The sequence below is a fragment of the Aotus nancymaae genome, unplaced genomic scaffold (assembly GCF_030222135.1).
Source record: "Aotus nancymaae isolate 86718 unplaced genomic scaffold, 86718_ANA_hifiasm-v0.15.2.pri h1tg000046l, whole genome shotgun sequence".
Lineage (NCBI taxonomy): Eukaryota > Metazoa > Chordata > Mammalia > Primates > Aotidae > Aotus > Aotus nancymaae.
Genome location: NW_026988460.1, coordinates 22,850,389 through 22,873,418, shown reverse-complemented (window position 1 = coordinate 22,873,418; position 23,030 = coordinate 22,850,389). Strand labels below are relative to the sequence as shown.

Sequence of the window (23,030 nt, the reverse complement as noted above, 5' to 3'; positions counted from 1 at the left end):
AGGAATCTATCTTACAGCAATACTTGCATATGCACAAAAAATATACAAAGATGCTTGTGATAGCATAGTTTGCAGGTGTGAAAACTAGAAACACCCTACATCCATCAACAATGAAATGTTCAAACAGACCGGGAGCAGTGGCTCACATCTGTAATCCCAGCACTTTGGGAGGCCAAGGCGGGCAGATCACTTGAAAGTCAGGAGTTCCAGACCAGCCTGGCCAACACAGTGAAACCCCGTCTCTGCTAAAAATACAAAAATTAGCTGGGTGTGGTGGCAGACACCTGTAATCCCAGCTACTCAGGAGGCTGAGGCAGGAGAAGCGCTTGAACTCAGATGGTAGAGGTTGCGGTGAGCTGAGATCATGACACTGCACTCCAGCCTGGGCGACAGAGTGAGATTCAGTCTCAAAAAAAAAAAGAAAGAAAGAAAGAAAGAAAAAGAAAATGTTTAAATAAATTATGGTATATCCATATTTTAGAATAATTTGCTACTAATACATGGAATGAGGGAAATCTATTTTATTCTGACACAGAACATTCATTGTCCCTAATATGCTAAATGCAAAAAGAGCAAATTGCAAAATAGTATCTATCCTAGAAGTCCACTTAAAATTGTTTTTAATGTTAATATATTTATAGAAAAATACCTGAAGGAATAAGTGCCAAACATTACCAGTGGCTATTTCTGGGGGGTGATGGATGAATTTCATAACGTTTACATTTTTATGAACATGGATTACTTTTGCAAACAGGAAAAAATCCAACGAAGTTGAATTACTTCTCCAAGGAAGGAAGAGAATTAAAAAGGATCTGGCTGGTAATGGGATTTATTCACTGCCTTTGGGTGAGAGGCTTCAGTGTAATTCCACGGTGAGTGCAGTCTGATTCCGGCACCCTGGCATGGGTGATCTGTAGTGAAAATGAGCAGAAATGACCCTGCCCACACCAGGGGATGCAGACGCACAGCCTCTCTTCGCTCCCTTGCCCTGGTCTCCTGCTTAATGTTGTGACTACTGCTGCTGCTCCTGAACCTTGGCTGATGCCTGAGAGCCGGCTTTCTTCCCATTTCCTTCTCTCACCCTGTAAGCTGCTACAGACGGCACTTAAACATGGTGGTAAAGACCTTGGCCTTTAGAGATAGGTAGCTCTGGGTTCAAACCTAGACTTCACCACTTTCCTGTGTGACTTTGGAACATTTACTGCTCTTTTTACGACCTCTGTTTCCTCATATGAAAAACATCATAATCTTAGAGAACCTGCCTCATAGGGTTTTTGGAGTGATGAAAAGAAATAAGTATAAAAAGCCTGGGCACAGTGGCTCACGCCTGTAATCCCAGCACTTTGGGAGGCTGAGGTGGGCAAATCACATATCACTTGGGGTCAGGAGTTTGAGACCAGCCTGGCCAACATAGTGAAACCCCGTCTCTACTAAAAATACAACAATTAGCCAGGCATGCTTGCTTGAACCCAGGAGATGAAGGTCACGGTGAGCTGAGATTGTGGCACTGCACTCCAGCCTGGGCAACAAAGCAAGACTCTGTCTCAAAAAAAAGTATAAAAAGTGCCTGGGAATAGTAAGCACTTAATAAATGACACATTATTATTATTGTTGTTGTTGTTGTCACTGAGTCCTATCAATTCTTTCTTGGTAGAATGTTTCCCATCTATCTTCCACCTGATAAACTCCTACTCAGCCTCCAGGCCTGGCTCAAAATGCCATCACTGTGAAATCTCCTCTGGTCCCTTTCCCGAACACCCAGAACTGACTGACGTTCCCATTGGAGGGACAGGACATTCCTGCACTGTGCTGGGTACCCGGCTGCATTACCCAAATTCTACTCTGATTTGCAGGCCTGTCTCCTCTCCTCTAGAGACCCCAAGCTCCTGCAAGGCAGCAGGCAGTTCAGATCTCTTCATCTCAGTGCAGACCCAGAGTGTGAGTGCAAGTAATCGTTTTTTCCAATTGAATTAATCCCATCTCTGCTTCTGAGACCTTGGCCTGGCTGTTTCCAGTTCACAAGGGAACTATGATAAAAATTGTCTAATTGGTCTCCCCAGTTCAGGATAACACGTGAATCACGTAAGTCCCTGCTCAAAACCTTTCAAGGACAGGACAGAATTTTTTAAAAAATCCCAGAGGTGGAGCCAGAGCTGGGTTTAGCTCTAGTTTTGCCGCAGACTGATATGATCTTAAGCACCTGGCTTTACCGATCTAAGCCTTAGGCTGGCTATCTGTGAAACCAAGGCCCTTCTGTCACAAGCAGTAGAGGGGACTCAATGAGAAGTGCATGTGAAAATGTGTCAACATTACCTAAATGTTAGCTATTATTTTTGAGAGGTAGTGTATGTTGGGAAGGAAGGAGAGAGTAGCTGAAACTTTCTGTCCTGGAAGTCAAACCACCTCCTGAATTACCGGTAATCTTCAGCAAGTTTCTCTAGATAAGACGAAAAAAGAGGAGAGCTCTAAGATTTTTCCACTCTTAGGGTCCTGTTTCCTCCAGAAACTGCATGAAGCACCCTTTGTGAGACCAATCCCCAAGGCCAGGGGGCGAAAACTCTTATCCACCCTTGAAATTAAATGCAACTATCAGAGAACGTCTGTGTAGTCCTTTACCACGCACTCCCATATCCACGCTTGTATTTGAAAAGGGCTTTAACGTGAAGAAGTCTCGGTCAGATCTTGACGGTGCTATCTCCACATGGTGGGATTGTGCATCATTTTAATTTCGTATTTTTCTAAATCTTCAAGATCAGCAAATTTGGAACTAGAGAGATAATGGTAGCACAATATTGTGACGGTACTAAATGCTACCATACCGTCCATTTCAAAACGTTAGTTCTATATTATGTGAATGTCGCCTCATTTAAAAACGTTAGTTCTATACTATGTGAGTGTCGCCTCATTTAAAAACCTTCAATGCGCTCACGATTTTATAGTCATTCCTTAAACTGTGATTTGAAGAGAGAAGTACAAAGATCAAGCCTCAGGGGCCGCGGGGTCGGGTGACGCTCGGCTCCGCGCATTTGTCCAAGTCGCAACGAAGGCCGCCAACCTGCAGTGCACTCCTCCGACCACGAGGGGTCAATGCAAACCTTTCGCGTTCCCTACACTAAGGCGAACACCGCCTCTTACGTCTTGGAAGCGCGTGTGCGTGGGGCGTAGTTAAGGACGGAAGCTCGGCCGGCTCGATCGCCACCCATCCGAGCCTAACCGGGCAGCGCCTTCGGGGCGCTGCTCTGCGTGGCCTCGCCCCAGTCCTTGCCCGTCCTTGCAGTCCCACCCTGCACTCAGCCTTGTGTTCCTCGAGCCGGTCTCCGATTTCCATTTCCCACCCTAAACCGCCTGCCTGGGTCTGTTCCCGCTCGGTTGTCCTCGCCCTGCTGTGCCGAGGGTCCCCTGTCAGCCTCGACCCCATGGCGCTGCAGGCGCTGCAGAGCTCGGGGGTGACCTTTCGCAGGATCCTGTCTCACTTCCCCGAGGAGCTGAGTCTGGCTTTCGCCTATGGCTCTGGGGTGTACCGCCAGGCAGGGTCCAATTCAGACCAGAAGGTGAGCCCAATCCCGCAGCCCGGCCCCTCCCCGGACAGCCCCCGTCAGCCCCTGTCAGCCCCACAACGGGGAACTGCCTGTTCTCACGAGTCCAATTTTGCCCTCGATTCCTTCAGAGCTGGAGAGCTGCCTGTCCGCTCTGTACACTCCACGCGTCAACTAGTAGAGTGAACCATAGGCCTGCGTTCCTAATAACGACAGCGCGAGTTGAAGCGATAGTGTTGAGGGACACTTAGGAATCCACGTGGTTCTAGAGCAGGAGAAATAATTAGGCAGGGGGAAAAGCCGCTGCAGGGGGAAAAGCCGCTGCAGGGGCAAGTGGACGAAAAGAAAAAATCGTTATCACGTTCTAGTTCAGTGTTTTCAGTCGGTTGGACATCGGAATTTTCTGGGGAGCTTTTCAGAAAATCCTAATGCTCGGGTTCCGCCGATGGAGATTCTGATTTAATTGGTTTGGAATGAGGCCTGGGCTTCAGGAATTTAAGAAACGTCCCAAGTGATTCTGATGCGCAGCCAAGTTTGTTGAGAGTCACCTCTATAACTGTGGGAGAAAATGCAAAATGATTTGACTTCAGGAAGTTGCGGACTGGTTGTAGGGCCAGGGCAAGTACAGTGAAAGTAACTAACAGCAAAAGTTAGTGCGTTACCAGTATATTTACACATTTAACAGGGGTCTGTTTGAGACTAGGCATTGTTACTCTTCAGAGTTAGGTCAGTGCAGCCTCAGTAAGGGTACAGTTTTCCTTGTTATTTGCAGAACTCAGTGTGCAGGTTTTAATTGGGCCCCCTGCATCTGCATACCTGGCTGTAGTCTGTCTTGTGATTAACATTCTGCCTGTTCACTTCCTGGTGAGGCCACCTATGCTGTTGCTTGGATTTCCTCTGTTTCCCACTTACACTACTATTTAATATTTTTCTTTAAATTGGCAGCATATGTAAAATTATAGGTTATTATAGGCTACTTTTTTCAAATATACCTTAACATAATTATACATTTTTTAAAAACATGTTTATCCCATACCCCCTTGCCACCAAATCTTAAGTGTCCCCAGTGGTCTGTGAGTCACCCTGTGGGAAACACAGAGCAGGCCTTAGCCTCCTGATGGCCACCTCTTCATTCTTCCATGGAAGTTTTCCTTTGAGTAGACCTGGAATTCCCTGCAAGAAAAGGTCCTTCCTTCCCTTTCCCTCACTTTTGATTCCCTACATTCAAGTGAACAAGTCTTGTAGATTCCAACACCTAAATCTCTCACATCAATCCCCACCCTTAGTGCCTTAGCTAATATAACTTCCTTTCTCACCTGGAATCTTGCCATGGCTTCAGATCTAGTTTTCCCCACCCCCTTAGTCTCTTCTGTCTCCAGTCAGCTCTTCTGCAGGAAAATTTTCTAGCATGGCAAACAGCCTCCCTTTCTGATCTCATCTCCCATGGCATAAATGTGATCTATTTCAGTCATATCAAACTGCAGCTTCCAGAACATGCTGGCTCCCATATCCACAGAGCGCTTTCCTCCAACACGACTCCCTACCCTTCCTTCCCTGTGCCTCCCCCAGTGCTTCCAGCAAGCCTGTTTAGCCCACATGTCCTTCAAGACTCAGGTATGTCATCTCTAGGAGAATGTCTCCCTCCTGTGCTCCTGATTTGATCCCCATTCTAAGTGCAGTTAGTGCATTTTACATTCCTCTATCAAGTCAATATAGTGATAATTTGTTTATTCTCTCCAGTAGACTCCAAGCTCTTTCCTTCTACCCTAGGGGCTGTCAGAGCTCATTATAAGTACCCAATGAGTGGTTGGTGAATCAGTAAGAGATAAAATGACCTCCTTCCTTTTATGTAATATTTCAGAGTTTATCCAAATGGTGTTAATTTGATCTGGAAAAAAAGGGGAGTACATTTAGCTATATTTGTGAAAGGCAGTGTAGTGCAGTGGTTCAGCACACACAATTTAGAGCCAGACTACTCAGGTCTGCCATTCACAAGCTATGTGTCCTTGGGGAAAGAGCATCCCCTGTGCCTTGGTTTCCTATAAAATTGAAATAATAAGGCCAGACGCGGTGGCTCATGCCAGTAATCCCAGCACTTTGGGAGGCTGAGATGGGCGGATCAGGAGGTCAGGAGTTCAAGACCAGCCTGACCAATATGGTGAAACCCCGTCTCTACTAAAAATACAAAAATTAGCCAGGCATGGTGGCACACCCCTGTAATCCCAGCTACTCAGGAGGCTGAGGCAGGAGAATCACTTGAATCCAGGAGGTAGAGGTTGCAGTGAGCCGAGATCGTGCCATTGCACTCCAGGGTGGGTGACAGAGCAGAACTCCATCTCAAAAAAAAAAAAAATAGAGATAATAGCAGTAGCTACCTTGTAGGGTTTTGTTGAGGATAAAATGAGTTACTACATATATTATCCATAAAGTGTTTAAAGAATGCTGGCTCAACAATACATATTAAATAAGTGTTTATTATTATTGCACTGATGAAAACAAAGCTCAGATTGGTTCCAGAGACTCGCTTACTTTTCTGATGACAGCACCAGGCCCTCTGACTATTGATCATAATTGCATAGTGTATTAGAGTTTTCCATGCTGTCTCGCTGTCTTTCTAGGAATTAATACTGAAATCGTTCTCTTTTCTTCACTCCACAGAACGCTATGCTGGACTTTGTGTTCGCAGTAGATGACCCTGTTGCATGGCATTCAAAGAACCTGAAGAAAAATTGGAACCACTATTCTTTCCTGAAAGTTTTAGGACCTAAGATTATCACATCCATCCAGAATAACTATGGCGCTGGAGTATACTACAATTCATTGATCATGTGTGATGGTAGGGTAAGTGACTGCTGGCCTTTGTCTTAACTTAGCTGGTTATTAACCTGGAATATTAGAATGCCAGCTAAATATGTATGCTCTTATAGTCAGGAAACATTCACATTCCTGCTAGATGTCTTGAACTTAGGGACAGAGCAGTGACTGGAGTCCTTCCTCATCTCCCATTAACTGTGATTGCAGTGTGAGGAGGTGGTTGGGTGTGACTGACTTTATTTTTTTATTTTTTTGAGATGGAGCTTCGTTCTTCTCGCCCAGGCTGGAGTACAGTGGTGCGATTTCTGCTCACTGCAACCTCTGCCTCGTGGGTTCAAGTGATTCTCTTGCCTCAGCCTCCCAGTTAGCTGGGATTACAGGGGTGTGCCACCATGCCCAGCTAATTTTTGTGTTTTCAGTAGAGACAGGGTTTCACCATGTTGGCCAGGCTGGTCTCGAACTTTTGACCTCAGGTGACCCACCTGCCTCGGCCTCCCAAAGTGCTGGGATTATAGGTATGAGCCACTGAGCCTGGCCAGACTAACTTCATTTTTTTTGTCTTTGGCCAGGTGGTTCTCAAGTATAGTGTGCATCAGAATCCCCTAGGGTGTGTGTCTGTTGGACACAGAGATTGGTGGGTCCCACCCCAGAGTTCTGATCACTAGGTCTGGGATGGGGCTTGAAGATTTGCATCTCTTCACAAGCTTCCAAACAGTACTGAATCTGCTGGTCTAGAGCTACTAGTCTGGTCAGTTGGGGGAATAGGCAGGCCAATTTAGGGTCAGTTTGGAGATTGATTTTATCTAAAAGGAGGGGCAGACACCCCCAGAAAGAAGTTGGAAGTGAAGAGGATATCACAGGTGATTGGAAGCATGTGGTGTCAGGTGATAGACAGGAACTTCCTGGTGCTAGCAGATGGGTGGAATTTGACAGTGGGGTGTTGGAGAGCAGGTAAGTTGCATGGATTCCTGCTGGTGGGTCATTTGACAGCAGAAACTTTGCTGACCTCTTTCGGCTGAAGCATCTCAGTCTCTAAGAGAGCTGTCAAGAGCTCAACAGAACCCCAGCCTGCCAGGACCAGTTGGGGTCTAAATCAGATGCTTCCTAGAGCTTCCCTGGGCCAGGGATGACATATGGATTCCACCTGCTGTGCCAGCTCTGCCACTGATTGCTCAGGGCAGTCAAACTTTGACAGGTATCGAACCACATGGGGATTCCATTAAATGCAGATCCTGACTCAGTTAGTCTGGGATGGAACCTGAGATTCTGCTTTTTTTTTAATTTTTCTTTTTTTGAAACAGGGTCTGGCTGTGTCACCCTGCTGGAATGCAGTGGTGTCAGACTCAAGCCATCCTCCCACCTCAGCCTTCTGAGTAGCTAGGACTACAGGTATGCGCCACTATGCCTGGTTAGTGTTTGTATTTTTTTTGTAGAGACAGGGTTTTGCCATGTTGCCCAAGCTGGTCTCAAAACTCCTTACCCCAAACAATCCACCCGCCTTGGCCTCCCAAAGTACTGGGATTACAGGTGTGAGCTGCCATGCCCAGCCAAGATTCTGCATTTTTTATAAGTTCCCAGGTGATGCCGATGCCACTGGTTAAAGGACCATGCTTTAAAGGCAGGAGGTTGGAGTACTGAGTTGAGAAGGATTTGAAGGTCTGTCTGAACTTGGCTGAGAAGTGACTGTTGTGATTGACTGGTGACGTCTGCATACCTCTTGGGCCATGTATTTGCTTTTCTGGTTGAGGTCCAACCCTGCTCCGCCTGCATTTTGCAGTTGAGGAAACTGAAGTTCAAAGAGCGAAATGACTTCCATAAGGTCGCACAGCTAGTTAGCGACAGGTCCCCTGACTTCCAGGCCTGTGGTGTTTCCGTTACTTCCCAGTGGTTACTTGCTAGGAGGGCTTTTTGGGGTGCTGCTGCTGGAGTTGGGGAAAAAAGGCTGACACTCAGCACAGCCCTCTCCATCCACTTGAGTCATGCAGAACACTTAGCTTTGTTCTTTCTCCACAGTTAATATGATGTGGAGCCTATCTCTAATTAGTAATTTTCAAGCAATATTATAAGTTCTAGTAACCAAATGTTTGGGCATAATTATATGCCAAAGTACTCTACTTTTTAATTTACTTTTTTTTTTTTTTTTTTTTTGAGACAGAGTCTTGCTCTGTCGCCAGGCTGGAGTGCAGTGGTGCGATCTCAGCTCATGGCACCTCTGACTCCCTGGTTCAAGCGATTCACTTGCCCCAGCCTCCTGAGTAGCTGGGATTGCAGGCATGCAGCACTATGTCCAGCTAATTTTTGTATTTTTAGTAGGGACAGGGTTTCACCATGTTGGCCAGGATGGTCTCGATCTCCTGACCCCGAGATCTGCCTGCCTTGGCCTCCCAAAGTACTGGGATTACAGGCATGAGCCACCACGCCCAGCCTAATTGACACTTTTTAGCTGCTCTTTGTATATTTGCAGCCTGAGAAGGCTATTTGGATACTGAAGTTCAGCAAAGTGGGTCTGAAGATACTTGTTTATGCAAATGGACCTGGGAAATCTACATTCAGGATTTATACAAATTATTATTGAAATAGGCTTAACTGGCCAGGCACAGCAGCTCATGCCTGTAATCCTAGCACTTTGGGAGGCCAAGGTGGGTGGATCACTTGAGCCCAGGAGTTCAAGACCAGCCTGGGCAATATGGTGAAACTCTGTCTCTACAAAAAATACAAAAATTAACCAGGCATGATGGTGCGTGCCTGTAGTTCCAGCTACTCCACAGACTGAGATGGGAGGATCACTGGAGCCCAGGGAGTTCAGGGCTGCATTGAGCCAAAATCATGCCACTGCACTCCAGCGTGGGCAATAGAGTAAGACTCTGTCTCAAAAAAAAAAAAGAATAGAAATAGGCTTAACTATAATTTCATGTGTTTAGCATGAATAAAGAAGTTTTGGTTTTGGATATTGCTTTGTAATTATAAAAGTATTTGAGATAGTCAATAGCAAAAGAGAAATTCCCTATGTAAAAGGATGTCAGTGAAAACTTTTAATTAAAGGAAAATTTCTTGTACTTTGTAACAAAAAGAGCATTGGAAGACCAGACTGAAATTCTGGGACGTAGTTTTGACTCTGTTACTGCTGGTACCACCTTGAACATGTCATTTGTTCTCTCTAGGCTTCAGGTTTTTTATTGCTGAAATGAGGAACATGAACTACATCATCACTTCTCAAACTGTCTTTGGGGAAAAACCAGGTTTTTTTACTCCCAATCCATTGAGGACCAATACTAGATAGCATCTAAGAGCCATTCCATCTTTAACATAACATGGACCTAAGTTGAAATAGTGGTCACCTTATGATTGCCTGATGGGTTCTTCCTGCGGTTGACTGGCAGTACTGTAATATTGCAGTAAAGAGTTTAATTAGGCTGGGCATGGTGGCTTATGCCTGTAATCCCAGCACTTTGGGAGGCCAAGGAGGGTGGATCACCTGAGGTCAGGAGTTTGACCTGGCCAAAATGACAAAACCTTGTCTCTACTAAAAATACAAAAATTAGCTGTGCGTGTTGGTGCACACCTGTAATCTCAGCTACTCGGGAGGCTGAGGTGCAAGAATGGCTTGAACCCAGGAGGTGGAGGTTGCAGTGAGCTGAGATTGCGCCACTGCACTCCAGCCTGGGTGACAGAGTAAGACTCCATCTCAAAAAAAAAAAAAAAAGAGTTAAATTAACATTAATGTGAGGCCAGCCACACAGGAGAACTGGCATTATCACTCAAATCACTCTTCCTGAAAGCTCGAAAGTTAGGGTTTTTGAAGAATAGTTTGGTGTAGGGGACTAGGGAATAGGTGCTGCTGATTGGTTGTGGATGCAATCATACAGGTGTGGAAAACAGTCCTCATGGGCTGAGTGGGCCTTTTAGTGGGAGAAGGGCAACAGGACCAATTGAGTCATGAATCATGGGTCTGGGTGGGGTCAGTTGGTTGTCAGAATGCAAAAGTCTGAAAAATGCCTCAAAAGACAAATCTTAAGTTCTACAGTAGTGATGTTATCTATAGGATCAGTTGGGGAAGTCACAAGTCTTATGAACTCTGGACACATGACTCTTGAGCAGTAAGAGATCATAGAAACTATGCCAACATTTTTGCAGAATTCAGGCCTTTCCCATAATCCTAATCTTGTGGACTTTCATTAGTTTTACGAAGGTAACTTCAGCTCTGGACTGGAGAGGGGAACAGTTTTAGGGAGGAACTATTTTCATCCTTGCTTCAAAATTAAACTATAAACTATATTCCTCGCTTGATTAGCTTGGCCTATGCCCAGGCATGAGCTTGGATAGCCAGGCTGTGAGGCTGGCAGCAAGATGGAGTCAGCCATACTAGACTTCTCTCACTGTTATAATCTTGTGAATGCAGTTGCAACCTCACCTCACGTACCTTAGGGACTAAGTCAGTCTTGGACACTAAAACCTCTCAAAGGTTTTGGTGGAGATGTATGTTTTCGCAAGGCAGGCATTTTGAGTGGCTTTGTAACCAAGGTACTGCTCTAGTCAAAAATTTTATCTGTTTCCTTATATTTTATACTTGTATAAGCAATAACATGGTATTTTACTCCTTTTTGTGCCCATTTCTTTTTTCCTTCAGCTTATCAAATATGGAGTTATTAGCACTAGTATTCTGATTGAAGATCTCCTCAACTGGAATAATTTATACATTGCTGGACGACTCCAAAAACCGGTGAGTGTTTTATAGGCTGCACAGTTCAGGCTGCCTTTCCTCTCTGAGCCTAACCTTACTTTGATCATTGTGATTGCAATGAGATGGAACTGTGGAAATAGAAATGAGTTTCTGACTCTTTATACTCCCTATTAAATTTATTGCCAAGTAATATCCACATATTCTCTTGTGATATGATATAAGAAGAAATACATGTTTGGTTTTTCTCCTTGGGCTCCTGGTTCAGAGGTCCTAAAACTCTTGGACTATTTCAGTGATAGGGATAAGAATGTCTTTTATTATTGATAACAAGTCCCTTTAAACCGTACCTGAGTTTATAGTAATAAAGTGACTCTTTTTTTTTTTTTTTTTTTTTTTTGAGACGGAGTTTCGCTCTTGACACCCAGGCTGGAGTGCAATGGCACGATCTCGGCTCACCGCAATCTACGCCTCCTGGGTTCAGGCAATTCTCCTACCTCAGCCTCCTGAGTAGCTGGGATTACAGGCACGTGCCACCGTGCCCAGCTAATTTTTTGTATTAGTAGAGATGGGGTTTCACCATGTTGACCAGGATGGTCTCGATCTCTTGACCTCGTGATCCACCCGCCTCGGCCTCCCAAAGTGCTGGGATTACAGGCTTGAGCCACCGCGCCCGGCCTAAAGTGACTCTTGATGGGCCCCTAGATAGATTCAGGGTAGGGCTGGCTGCCAGGGAGCCAGCTGTGTGAGGAGAGGCTGGACCTTTCAGGCCCCCCACTGCCACCTTCATGGAGGGGAGAAAGGCTGGAGATTGGGCCAATCACCAATGGCCAATGATTTAATTAGTCATGCATAAGCAATGGAACCTACATAAAAAAACCTGTAAACAAAGGGGTTCTGAGGACTTCTGGGTTGGTGAGCACATCACAGTGGTGGGAGGGTGGTGTGCCCAGAGAAGTCGTGGAGCTCCACACCCTTCCACTGCCCCATATCTTGCCAAGCATCTCTTCCATTTGGCGGTTCCTGAGTTGTGTCCTTTGTAATAACCGGGTACATGCAAGTAAAGTGCCTCCTTGGCTGGGCACAATGGTTCACACCTGTAATCCCAGCACTTTGGGAGGCTGAGGTGGGCGGATCATTTGAGGTCAAGAGTTCAAGACCAACCTGGCCAGCATGGTGAAACCCTGTCTCTACTAAAAATACAAAAACGTTAGCTGGGTATGATGGCACATACCTGCAATCCCAGCTATAGCTGCTGGGGAAGCTGAGGCAGGAGAATCACATGAACCTGGGAGGCGGAAGTTGCAGTGAGCCGAGATCACGCCACTGCACTCCAGCCTGGGTGACAGAGTGAGACTCCAAAACAACAACAAAAAGTGCCTTCCTGAGTTCTGCGAGCCATTCTAGCAACTTATGAAACCAGAGGAAAGGGGAATTAGCCCCACCCCTTTATAGTGAATGGTCAGAGTATGGGAGACCTGGACTTGTGACTGGTGTCTGAAGTGGGGGAGGCTTGTAAAACTGAGCCCATAACCTGTGGGATCTGACTGTAACTCCAGGTAGCTAGGGTCAGAATTGAATTCGGTTGTACAACACTCATTTGGTGTTTGGAGGGCTGGAAAATTGGTTGGCATGACACCCACATTTGGTGTCGAAAGTGCTGGGAGTAGAAGCCGGGTCACAGTCCACCTTCCCTCCTGCTGTCCTCTCCCTCAAGATTCTCCAGTGACTGGATTGGGTGGCCAAGGAGGTGCCCAGTGCCTCAGTGGAGCCTCCCTCAGCACCACCCAGTCACCTTGTCTCCTAGGACATGTACCCTGGGGCCACTGATGCATCTCAAGGGCAGTGCCAGGCTCATGGGATCCTTCAGTAACTGCTGAGTAAATGAATGCACAAGTAGTCATTTCAAAGGGCTGGTATTTCCCATCCCTTTTATTCTCTTTCTGAGGCCAGTGGTGATGCCGTCTCTACTTTCTTAGCTCATTTGGGACGCAGCTAGAGGAGGCTGTAGGGACTAGGCCTTTTCCTGGGCTTTAGTAGAAACAGGAAGCAAACACAAAACAGGGGGGGGAAAGTGGGAGAGAACATTTAACAAGATTTGCAATATCATCTTTCTTTTTTTTTCTGTGTTCTGAGAAAGGGTCTTTTCATAGTTTCGGAAGTATGTTAAATGGTCACAGTTGCTAATCTCATACTTCCTACTATAAGGAAGATTTTCATTGTACGTCAGAGGATCCCAGGCTCCACGAGAGGGCGACAGATTGTTCTTGAGTGTCTCCCCCAATAGTGAAGTGCTGTTTCTCCTTCTGTAGCTATCTATGGGGAAAATGAGAGATTTCTACAGCCTTAGCTCACTGGTTTGTGTCATAAACATCTCTTTACTGGTGTGCATGGGCTGTCAGGATTCTCCTGCCTTTCACCTGAGCTTACAGTTTCATAGTGTAGCTCCTTAAAATGTCCAGAAATACTTGATCCTGGCAGGGGTTACGTAAGTATATGCGTGTACAAATTTATCAAACTGTGCCCTTAAGATGTGTGCACTTCACTGTCACTAACTTTTACTTAATTAAAAACATTTTTAAAAGTCTAGAAATGATAGGCTTACTGAAATTTCATATCTATATAGATAAATTTCTCATTTCTAAGTTGGATATTGCATGACTAGTAAAGCTCATAACTGAGCAATTGGAAATTTGTAAATATTTTATTTCCAGGGTTTTTGTTGTTGTTGTTTGTTTGTTTTACAAAATGTGGGCCAGACACAGTGGCTTATCCTGTAATTCCAGCACTTTGGGAGGCCGAGGCAGGTGGATCACTTGAGGTCAGGAGTTCAAGACCAGTTTGGCCATCATGGTGAAACTCTGTCTCTACTAAAAATACAAAAATTAGCCAGGCATGGTGGTGCACACTGGTAATCCCAGCTACTTGGGAGGCTGAGGCAAGAGAACCACTTGAACCTGGGAAACGGAGGTTGCAGACAGCTGAGATCATGCCACTGCACTCCAGCCTGGGTGACAAAGCGAGACTGTGTCTCAAAACAAACAAACAAACAAAAACAAAGTATGTAGCATGATGAGAAGAATAATGGGCATCAAATTAGAAGTCTTGGGTCATATTCAGTCCTGCCACCTACTAGTTGTTACATAAACTTGGGCATCTTGTTTTATCTTTCTGAATTTCAGTTAATTTATCTGTAGAATAAAAGTCCACAAAGTAATTTAAAGTTGGAAGCAGAGCTGGGTGCAGTGGCTCATGTCTGTAATCCCAGCACTGTGGGAGGCTGAGGCAGACAGATCACTTGAAGCCAGGAGTTTGAGAACAGCCTGGACAACATGGCAAAACCCTATCTCTACTAAAAATATAATAATTAGCTGGGCATTGTAGCGTGCACCTGTAATCCCAACTACTTGGGAGGCTGAGGCACGAGAATCACTGGAACCTGGGAGGCAGAGGTTGCAGTGAGCCAAGCTCATGCCACTGCACTTTGCACTCCAGCCTAGGTGACAGAGTGAGACTCTGTCTCAAAAAAAAAAGGAGGAAGAATATTGGAAGCAGAGTAGGGACTAGGCCTTTCCCTGGGCTTTAGTAGAAACAGGAAACAAACAACAAACACTTGCTAGGAAAAATGCAGGTGTTTCAGAATCCAACAGATGTAGCATTAGGATCCCAGCTCTGATGCTTCCTAATGGTGTGACCCTGCACCACTGCCAGTCTCCCTAAGTCTCGGGGTGTTTTCATCTGTAGATGAGTCTGATGGGACTGACCTCAGAGGGTTTCGATATCCCTGATAGACACTCAGAAAATGGTTTTTCCCTTCTCTCTGTGCCTTTGCTTATCTCAGTTATTTTGAAATAGAAATGAAATTGAATGTTAAAATGTTGTATTATTCTTTGTATCATACTTTATGCTTAGAATATTTAAAAATTTTTCAAAAGGCTTTAAGAACTTGAAATGCCATGAAATCTCAGAATATAAGCACTGGAAATGACCTCAGGTTTTATCTAACTGTTATATTCTTATAAAACAAAAACAGCAAGACAAGTAGTAGCAGCCATGCTCATATCATGCAAAACTCTGCATTTCTCAGCTGACTTGGAGAAGAAAGTGTTATTTTGACAGCAATGAGTATCCCTAAGGCTTTTTATGCTTCTATCACAAGAAAATTAGGGTATCATAAAATCATTTGAACTTGTTGAGCATATACATTTTTTTTTAATTGAAAATGATAAACAGGCAAATTAACTCTCCCCCCCTGCTCCCAATTTTCCACTTGTGGAAATCACTGTTAACCAGAATGATAATGATTTTTAAACAAACTATTTGTACCTCTAGGTGGCAGCAAATATTAATCAGACTTGACGAACAAATCTAATGAAAGAGGGGTAGTATTTTGGACGAGAAAGTTGGGTAAATATCTTAAGAAAGAATTATGAGAATATGCGTATGAATTCTTTATGTTTTAAAAGGAGTCGCATTAAATTATGTTGTCTAAAGCTCCAGAATTCTCTTGTTTCTTACAAATTGAAATAGAATTTCTCAATCATTAGCAACTTAAGTCTTTAATATTTTCCCAAGAAACCGTGGAATTTAAAGTGCTTAATAGAGCATTGTGACCAATCTTTTTTTTCTTTTTTTTCTTTTTTTTTTTTTTGAGACGTAGTTTCGCTCTTGTTACCCAGGCTGGAGTGCAATGGCACGATCTCAGCTCACCGCAACCTCCGCCTCCTGGGACCAATCTTTTTTTAAGCCAAGAAACCTCTAAAGTAATAATTAATAGTTATTTCCCTAGTTAGCATAATTTTGGATTTTTGTATTTTACATTGTTTTTAGTGTATAGATAATTGTGCTTGAGTTTTTAAGGCATTTATATTGACATGCAGTGGTTTTTTTGCCACCTTGTTAAGAGGATTGTGATTTATTTTAATGCATTCATTATAATATATTTTGCCTTTTAGTAATGTAGCTTTATTTTATCTTTATTTCTAACACAGGGTGTTGCTTTCCACCCAGGCCAAAGTGGAGTAGCATGAACATGTTTTACAGGAGCCTCAGTCTCCTGGTCTCAGGCAATCCTCCCATCTCAGCCACCTGAGTAGCTGGAACTATACGCACGTGCCACCATGCCCAGCTAATTTTTATATTTTTTTGTGAAGATGGGTTTTTGCTGTGTTGCCCAGTCTTGAATTTGTGGGCTGAAGGCATCCACCTTCCTCAGCCTCGTGCTGAAGAGATCCACCTGCCTCAGCCTCTCAAAGTGCTAGGATTACAGGCATGAGACCCCTTGTGTGGACTATTTTTTAATAATAGCTTTATTGAAATAAAATTCACCTACCGAACAGTTTAACCGTTTAAAGCATACAATTCAATGATTTTTACTATATTCACATAGTTCAACCATAACCATATTGTAGCTTTATTGATTAATTTTTTGTGTGGATAGAAAAACCGCCAGTGGTATAAAAGATCCCTGAACTAGGAGTTGGAAAACCTGGTTTACTAGTTTTGGCTCTGCCCTACTATAAGCAAATGTTTGGGCCGCTAGTGTTTGAAATCCACAGATTGAGTCATTTATTTCTTTATTCAAAAGGCAACTGTTTCTTTTCTGTGTATGCCAAAGGAATTTTTAAAAATGACACCACATTGCTTGTCCTCGAAGAGCCCAGGATCCAACAGGTAGATAATAAGTAAGGTTTCATCCAGTTCTAGTGTTCAGCGTTTCTTCTTCATCCTTAAGCAATGACTATTTAGAAGAGTTCAACCTCCTGGTCATTTGGAATGGAAAAGTTCTGGTAGGCGGTTGAGTATTTGAACACTAGGTAGGGCTGTGGTCTTTGTGATTAAAATTTCACTATTTGCAATTCAAGTAGTCTCTCCTTGTGACAATTTTAGAGAAGCCCACATGTGACTTTCTCTTTTTTCCTCTCTTAAAATATAGTCACAGATCTCTCCTTCGAAAGTCCCTTTAAGCAATGCCCCTTTCTCTCCAGTAAAGATTTTCTTCCCTGGCAGTCGTGCTAATGTTATCTATGCAGTTCAGGTCGGGACATTCCCAGTAAGATACAAACAGCTATTCACAAATCTGAGCACTTTCTTTTTTTCCCAGGCCTTCTGGCAGTCTCCCAAGAGTTCACTGGCTTTTCACTCTGAACAACAAATAACAGTACTGCTGAGACAAGTTCATAGTTCACCTTTCGTTGAAGAAGCAGATCAGCACAGTAGCAGACTCTTCTGAATTGACATTTTTCCTTTGAGTAAGGATGCTTTTATTTTTACTTTCTTAACCTTAAATAGCAAACAAACTGCCTTCTTACAACCTAAGTGGAACAACTTCCTTGGAGAACAAGTGGTATTTTGTTAACTAGGAAAATTTCCCCAAAGTTAGTCTTTCTTTTCTTTGCATCTTTGATTTGTTAGCATCTCAAAATAGCTTCTAATTTCACTGGGTTTCTGTAAAAGCCATCAGAAACAGAGGTGAAGAATTATTGAGAAGGATGTGATGAATGGGGATGAAGAACAGGAATGTGGAAGTAGAGAGACATCACAGAGTTGTGGAAAGAGCACTGGATGAATCCTGGTACTGGATCCTAGCCCAGTTTGCCACTACTTCTCTTGGAGAAATCTTTTAACCCCACCAGGCCTAAGTCTTCTGTCAGTAAAATGAGGCAGTTGCCCTCATAGATTAATAATTCAGTATGGAATACAGTCATCCCTTGGTGTCCATGGGGATTGGTTTCAGTACCCGTCCCTGATATAAAATGGCCTAGTATTAGCATATAACCTATGCATATCCTCCTTTATATCTTAGCATCTCTAGATGACTGGTAATACCTAATACAGTGCTTACAAATCATGTCGTTCACCTACCTTCAATGTAGTTGACACATGGTGGCAAATTCAACTTTTGCTTTTTGGAGCTTTGTGGATTTTTTTTTTTCCTGAATGTTTTCCATCTGTGATTGGTTGAATCCGTGGGTGCAGAACCCATGGATATGAAGAGCCAACTGTATAAGGTTTAGGAAAGTTATTCAAGGAATAAGCATAGGTTTTTTTATAGGACCTTAAAATTTGTTTTAATCATCTTTCAAGATAAGTTAACCTGAATAGAATCCTAAATGAATGCATGAGAATAATTTAGAATATTCAGAGCTAGATTTGCCAAATATAAGGTTGTGATCCTGATTTTTGTTGTCAACTCATTATGCAACTTTAGGCAACTCATGTTCCTGGGCTGGTCATGGGTTACTCTCTGCAGATGATTGCAGTAATACTAAACTCCCCCAAGTGCTGAAAGGCTTAATTAAGGTCCATTAAGTCCTCAGAATTATAAGGGAGGAGGGGGTGTTACTGAATCAAGTGGCTTACCTACCATATATGATATTTGTATGTTATAAATATTCCCTTAGAAAAAAGTAGGGGGAAAAGGTAAAAGAATTTAGATTCTGAAGCTTGGTTTATAAAATAGTAGTTACATGTTTTGTTTTTTACAATTAGAAGAGAAGAAACTATACCTTGGGATACTGCAGCATTCTCCACTTTTCTTGCTTTCTAATATTTATTTTGGAGTTTCTCATAGTGTATCTTTTATGTGCCATCTTAATTTTGTCAGAAATTTTCTATATTTGACAAATAAAAGGTAACTTTACCCTGTTTTCTAGAATAGATGGAAAATGTGTCTCGATAGTACCAAGTGGTTTAGAGATGGTAGATACATTTTAGATGGTAGATACATATGGGAGTCCTTATTAGGGACTTCTAGACCCTTTCCTTTGTGTAGACGGTTAGTCAGAAACAGTGTGATGTTTTTAAAAGATTATGGTGGGAGTGTAAATTGGTGTAACCACTCTGAAGAGCAGTTTGACAGTATACGCCTTAGAGTAGTAATTCTCAAAGTGTCCCTGGGCATTACTTAAGAACTTGTTAGAAATGTACATTTTTCAGGCCTCACCCAGGCCTACTGAAACAGAAACTCTGGGACTTGGGCCCAATAATATGGGTTTTAATGAGTCCTCCAGGTGATGCTAATGGTAGCTAAAGATGAGAATCCCTGGCCCAGAAAGCTCTTGCCTTGTACACTGAGAAGCACACACAAGGAAACTCATTTCACTGAAGGGTTTGTATGCAGTAACTCATTTGATCTTTCTAGCAACCGATGAGCTTGATTCTGTTATTTATCCCATTTTACTGATAAGGAATTATACGCATAGCCACAAAAGAGATGGAGATGGGATTTGAACACATCTCTTAACTACAGTGCAGTCTTTAAAAGTAAAAATCTCAGAAGAGACTGGAGCTCTTAGTATTTTTCTTTTCTTTTCTTTTTGAGACAGTCTCATTGTGTCTTTCAGGCTGGAGTGCAGTCTTGTGATCACGGCTCACTGCAGCCTCAACCACCTGGACTGAAACTGTCTTCCTACCTCAGCCTCCTGAGTACCTGGGAACCACACATGTGCATCCCTATGCCTGGCTAGGTTTTGGGGTTTCTTGTTTTTGTTTTCTAGAGATGGGGTCTCACTGTGTTGCCCAGGCTGGTCTCTTGATCCCCCTGCTTTGGCCTCCCAAATTGCTGAGATTATAGTTATGAGCCACCAAACATAGTTACTGTTTGTATTTTAATGGATTTGCAGAAAGTCTCAAATGGCAGCTTCTGCTCTGTGTTGAGGAGAAAAATTCTTCTTATCGAGCAAAGCAGTTGCTAGTATTCTAGACACTTTACGTTTATTATTATAGTCAATCTTTGACTGTTCTTTGATGCAAATTATGTGCCCAAACTCACATAGCTAGTAAGTATCTGAATTTGAGCCCATATCTACCTCTAAAACCCCTTCTTTTTCTACTGTAGCTAATTTTCTTTCATTTTTCCTTAGTCAAGTTCAAAAATCAATGTAACTAGAAATCATGAAATAGAGCATGAACTTCCTATGTTAGATATGGTTCAAGATTACAGATGAGGTCTAAATAAAGAGGTAAAATGCCTCTGTTGACTAAAAAATTAAGTGATGACAGTGAGATTATAAAATTTAAAAATTAAGTTTGCAAAGGACTTTTACTCTTTTTCAAAACCTGTGATGCGTTTCCTCATTTAAGAAGAGTATTTGGGTTATTTTTTTTGGCATTTTCATCCTTTCCTGTGTCATGACTTCTTTGACTTTGGCATAAAACAAGGAGATTCTGGGATTTCTATTAGAGGAACAATTTTGTGTCACCTGAACCAATATTCCAGTATCTTCAGTGGGAAGAGTTTGGGACAGTTCCAGTGCATGTGTAATACAGGAACAATACTTGAGCAATACTTCATGCTTGAGGAATACTTCATTTCTGAAATTTTTCTTTTCAATGTTCTGCTTCTTTCAGGTGAAAATTGTCACAATGAACGAGGATATAACTCTTAGATCAGCACTTGATAGAAATCTGAAGAGTGCTGTGACCGCTGCTTTCCTCATGCTCCCTGAAAGCTTTTCTGAAGAAGACCTCTTCATAGAGATTGCCGGACTCTCCTATTCAGGTTAGTATGGTTGCTGCCCAGATGTTCTGCAAGGAGGAGATTTGTTGTTTGAAGGCTGCAGATACCCTGTTCTCACTCGGGACTGGAGCTGCTACAGTCTTAGTCGTAAATCATATCACCTCATGTGTGGTTCCTGCACTAACCTCGTGATTTGCCTCCCTGCCTCCCACATCCCCTCTCCACATTTCTGTGCTTATTGTCCCAGGGTAATTTTATTGTTGTTAATTTTTATTGTGAAGTAATTTCAAATTTACAAAAAAGTTTCAAGAATAATACAGAAAAATCCCTTATGCCCTTTTCCCAGATTCGCCAGTGTTAACATTTCACCATATTTGTTTTCTCATTTCTCTATCAGTGGTTTTCAAACTTTAGCATGTGTCTGAAAAACCGGGAAGTCTCAGGTTAAAACACAGACTCCTGGGCCCTACCCTAGACAACTGATTGAGCAGGATTGAGGTGGGGCCCATGAATTTGTATTTCTAGAAACAAGTTCCCAAGTGATGCTGATGCCCTTCCAGGGGGTCCCACTTTGAGAACCATTGTTTTCTCCGTATGTGTAAACAAACTATATTTTTTTCTAAACTGTTTGAGAGTAGTTCACACATCCCCCTTAGGCCATGTACTGTACTCGAGTTTGTGTCTCCTAAGAATAAGGACGTAGTCTTATATAACCATAGTACGTTCATCAAACTCAGGAAACTAAAACACTGATACAATGCGTGTATCAAATTTATAATCCATATTTTAAATGTCAGGTATCCCAAACTGAGGCAACTAGGAGGGTAGAGTCCCTGGTCCTTCACCCTCGCTGCAACCAGAGGAGCACCACATCTATCTGTTTACTATAGTAAGGTTCCGTGTAAGATTTCATTTACAAAACAAGTGGTCTAGTTTTTTAAAGGTTTGAAAACCACCATCTTAAATAAATGTCATCTTTCCCCATTTTTAAGTATGAATCAAAGAACTTTATGCTCAGAACATTGCAAAAGCAATGTTTACTTAGTCTCTGAATCCCAGTATAGACAGATAAGATTTCATGATAATTTAATGCCATAAGAGACCTTAGAAGTTTTATTCTTCCATCTTCTCAAAATTCATCTATCATGACTGTGACTGTATTTGCAACACTGTAGAGAAAGGCATTGAAGCAGCCTTGGTCTCTGGGTGCTTCCAGCTTCACCTGGCAGCCTCCCTGCCTTCCAATAAAAGACATAGGGGAAAAGAGTGGCATGGCCTTGTGCCTGAATGAGCAGGCCACATGCGCTGTGTGAGCAAAGGGAGTCACTTTATTAGAGTGATTCCCTCCCCATATTTCCCTGTGAAAAAAGATAGAACAGAAGCCTTTTATGAAGGCTGACTTGGTGGGAGAAGATGCAGGACTGTTTTCTACTCTGCCTCTAACACTACCAGTCCTCCCTTTTTTCCCTTTGTAGTCAACATCATCAAAGCATTCGGTGGATTCTGGGAGTTCCCTCTAAATTCTGAACGTTGACTAAGGAAATTTACCAAATGACCTAGCTGCTTTCACCTCTTTAAAGACTCTTGAGTTAGCCTTCAAGCTGCTACCAATCTTTAGCTGATTTTTGCTGGAAGTAGACAAGACTGAGGAGGGTAGAAAATGACATAGGTTCTGCAGGTAGATCTCTTTCATAGGTGTGAGACCTACCCTAGGCAAAGTGTTAAAAGGCACATTTTCTTCCTTTATGCCAAATTTCATATTGTCCACTGATCTCATTTTTATTTATGACTTTGATATTGTCCATCTTTTTCCAGTTGAGAGATTTTATGCACACACACACACGTATATATATACACACACATATACGTGTGTGTGTGTGTGTGTGTGTGTGTATATGTACGGTCCCTAAACTGTGAAGTTCAACATTTCTTCTGGGACGGGGCAGGAGAAAGGACAGAGAAACCATATCTGTCCATGTTGTTAGACAAGTTTCTGCCAGTAATTGCTCAGGCAGAGGCGAGGCCTATTGGTATTACTTGTAGCCATAATAATCCTTTACATTTTATATATTATTTAAGGACTACTTTGACTGCCCTGAGGTCAGTATTGTTATAAATGATGGGTGAGAAAAGAGTAGGTGGAGTATGAGAGGCTGCAAACTGGAAAGGAGAAAGCTTTATGTTTATTTTTTATTATTTTTCCTCTACCTTTTCCTTTTCTTTTTCTTTTTTTTAAGAAAGCTTTCTAACTCAACCAGGTGTGGTGGCCCTGTAATCCCAGCAATTTGGGAGGCCAAGGCAGGCAGATCACTTTAGGTCAGGAGTTCAAGACCACCCTGGCCAACATGGCGAAACTCCATCTCTACTAAAAATATGAAAATTAGTCAGGTGTGGTGGTGCATGCCTGTAAACCCAGCTACTTGCAAGGCTGAGGTGGAAGAATCACTTGAACCAGTGAGATGGAGGTTGCAGTGAGCTGAGATCATGCCAGTGTATTCCAGCCGGGGTGACACAGTGAGACTCTGTCTTGTATCTGAAATAT

General features: G+C 42.9%; 1 protein-coding gene across 7 annotated transcripts in view; it reads left to right on the top strand.

The window, feature by feature from the left end:
- Window positions 1–3,171: 3,171 nt before the first annotated feature.
- The window catches only part of TAMM41 (TAM41 mitochondrial translocator assembly and maintenance homolog), a 115,304-nt gene continuing 95,445 nt past the window's right edge, over window positions 3,172–23,030 (top strand). For all 7 annotated transcript variants that reach the window (XM_012472091.3, XM_012472111.2, XM_012472082.2 and 4 more), the window contains exons 1-4: window positions 3,172–3,551; window positions 6,195–6,377; window positions 10,978–11,070; window positions 20,380–20,530. In XM_012472091.3, coding sequence (XP_012327514.1) covers window positions 3,417–3,551; window positions 6,195–6,377; window positions 10,978–11,070; window positions 20,380–20,530 — 562 coding nt within the window. In that variant the 5' untranslated portion in view covers window positions 3,172–3,416. The remainder of the gene's footprint in view (window positions 3,552–6,194; window positions 6,378–10,977; window positions 11,071–20,379; window positions 20,531–23,030) is intronic.